The sequence below is a fragment of the Crocuta crocuta genome, unplaced genomic scaffold, assembly GCF_008692635.1.
Source record: "Crocuta crocuta isolate KB4526 unplaced genomic scaffold, BGI_CrCroc_1.0 scaffold197, whole genome shotgun sequence".
Taxonomy (NCBI): domain Eukaryota; kingdom Metazoa; phylum Chordata; class Mammalia; order Carnivora; family Hyaenidae; genus Crocuta; species Crocuta crocuta.
Window position 1 is genome coordinate 12052621 of NW_027532002.1, and position 2874 is coordinate 12055494.

General features: G+C 44.4%; 1 protein-coding gene across 5 annotated transcripts in view; it reads right to left on the reverse strand.

Moving 5' to 3' along the window:
- The window catches only part of STK31 (serine/threonine kinase 31), an 85321-nt gene extending 84363 nt beyond the window's left edge, over window positions 1-958 (reverse strand). For 3 of the 5 annotated variants that reach the window (XM_077775441.1, XM_077775442.1, XM_077775438.1), the window contains exon 1: window positions 866-958. In XM_077775441.1, the coding sequence (XP_077631567.1) occupies window positions 866-924 (59 nt within the window). In that variant the 5' untranslated portion in view covers window positions 925-958. Of the gene's footprint in view, window positions 1-247; window positions 415-736; window positions 820-865 lie in introns of those variants that run through there. The other 2 variants (XM_077775439.1, XM_077775440.1) reach the window with 2 other exon arrangements.
- Window positions 959-2874: the final 1916 nt, after the last annotated feature.

The following is a 2874-nucleotide window of genomic DNA, read 5'->3' on the forward strand; positions in this document are numbered from 1 at the left end:
TTTAACTTTATTTTTCTGATTTTTGTTATACCTTATATAGTTTTTTCACATACATTAAGCAGAATGAAAAGCTGTTCAAATTAAGTATCGTTCCTCCACTACCAGTCAAAAATATTTTTTACTTAACTGAACGAGAAGTTGTAAATCCAAGATGAAATCTGTTTAGAGAGACTATTTTTCTCAGTCATTGGCTTAGATTTAGTAAAACTGAAAATGTCTGGAAATCCCGAGAAGCTGTATAGTTTACCTTAAAATCTTATTTTAAAAGGAGTCAAAAAGACTTTCCCCGCGATGCTTACGAAGAAACTGACGCTGTACCCACTCCCTGCAAAACTGGGTTAGAGGGCGGCACTTCCAAATCTCCAATTCATTTCAAGAATCTGGAAGAAGTGAGTCCAGGCTGCTCCTTTACACCTATTTTATGAGGGATTTTGAAGTTTAAATGGCACAGAATTTGCCAGAAGAGAGAATTCCACCCCACAACAGGCCTGCAAGATCCCATCTCCCCCGAGTTCACACAGGCCCGAGTCATCAGCAAGTCGGTTTCGCCTCCCAGCACCACCCTCAAAAGCGGGGGTGTCCGGCACGCTCAGAAGTAGATGGGCGGCTCCAAGGCGAAGGCAGGCCAGGAAATGGGCCTTGGCCCATCCTTGGGAGACCTAACCAGCAAGCAGGGGGTGAAAAGACGGTCCTGGAAACAGCTACAACCGCACCTACCAAAAAGACTACTACTGACCTCACACTTTCCACCCCTGAGGCTCTAGAAAAGTGCCCGCGGCCCCACATGCTGGGCCCTCAGCCCGCCGCCGGCCACGGCCACCGCGGCTTGGTCAGCCCGCCGTCGCGCACGTGCAGAGAGACTTACCGCGCGTGCCTAGGCCGCTCAGGCTCTGCGCTGCGCTTGCGCCCACGGCGCTGCGCCATCAGCCTGGCTTGTTGGGAGCCTCTGCTTGGTACACGCGTCCGCAGAACCTGGGGCCCGACGCAGAGCGTGCTGGGCGGGGCCACGCACGCGGAGAGCTGCGCAAAGAGCCTGCGACTGCAGGGGTTTCTGGGCCTCCGCGGTCCACGCAGGCTGGCAGGTAGCAGGTGCGTGTTACAAGGCTTCCAATAATGACGGGAGAGGGTGGGTTGGATTCCGTAGTCTGCTGCTTTGCTCGTATTGATTTAAATTTTAAAACAACCGAAAGAGAAGAATCCCAACATTCGTTTTACAAGTTGGAAAATTAGTAAATGAAATGTGGCTTTTAAATTAGCAGCTTTACAAGCACTTCTCATCCGAATTTTTGGCATCAGCTCTTTCTCTTGTTGCAGCTTTTTTTTTTTTCTTTTTTTTTTTAGGACATTGAGGAACAAAAATTAGAGATTAGCTGTCCGGTTATATACACATATTACTTAGTGACGAACTTTGCAAAACGGTTGAAAGTTATCTTTGTTGGGTGCCTGGGTGGCTCAGTGGGTTGAGCACTGGAGTCATTTTCGGCTCAGGTCATGTGGATTTAGCACGGAGCTTGCTTAAGATTCTCTTGCTCTCGCTCTCCGTGTCAGAACAGAGCCCGTCTTGGGGCTTGATTTCACAAACTGTGAGATCATGGCCTGAGCCAAAATCAAGAGTTGTAGACCTTAACCCACTGAGCCACCCAAACATCCCATCTGTGTTCATTTTTAACAGCTTCATTGTGGTCTGATTAACATGCAGTAAACTGCAGGTATTAAAAGTGCACAATTTGATAGGTGAACATATGTGTACAGCTGTTGAAATCATCCTCGCAATCAAGGTAACAAACATTTCCTCCACCCTCCTCAAAAGTTTCCTCATGCCCCAGAAAAATACTTGCCCCCCCACCTACTCCCAGTGACAGGTTCTGCTTTCTATCACCATACATTAGTTTGCATTTTATAGAATTTGATATTAATGAAATCATGTACTATGTATATTTTGTCTGGTTTCTTTCACTCAACATAATTATTTTGAGATCCATCCATTTTGTCATGTGTATAAACAGTTTATTGCCCATTACTGCTGAGTACTATTCCATTACATGAATATAACACAATTTATCTACCTTTTAATAGGTATTTAGATTGTTTCCAGTTTGGGATTGTTTAAAATAAAGCTATGAACATTCATGTGCAGGTCTTTGTATGGCATACACCTTCATTTCTCCTGGGTTAATACCTAGGAGTAGAATGTTTGGGCCATATTGTTGTGTGTATTTCAATTTTCAAGAAACTGCTAGACTGTTTTCACACAGTAGTTTTACTATTTTATATTTCCACCGCCAGTGTTTAAGAGTTCTAGTTGCCCCATATCCTCACCATCATCTTATATGGTCTGTGTTGCTGTTGTTAATGTGTATTTTTAAGAGAGAGAGCGCGAGAGCGGAGGAGGGCCAGAAAGAGAGGGAGACACAGAATCTGAAGCAGGCCCCAGGCTCTGAGCTGTCAGCACAGAGCCTAACTCAGGGCTCGAACTTGTAAACTGTGAAATCATGACCTGAGCTGAAGTTGAACACACAACCATCTGAGCCACCTAGGTGCCCTAGATGCAGATTTATTTTCCTTTTTCTGTATTTTTATTTTTATGTATTTTGTAACTTATTTTGAGAGATGAGTAGGGGCAGAAAGGGAGGGAAAGAGAGAATCCCTACGGCAGAGCCCCACCCAGGGCTCAAACTCATGAAGGGTGAGATCCATGACCTGAGCCGAAATCAAGAGTCAGATGCTTAACTGACTATATATGGTCCATGTTTTTAAGTTTAGACATTTGTGTACAATAGCATCTCCTTGTAGTTTTAATTTCCATTTCTCTATTACTTAAAATGTTGAGCATCTTTTCATGTTTATTTTCCAACCATACAGCTGCTTAGCTAA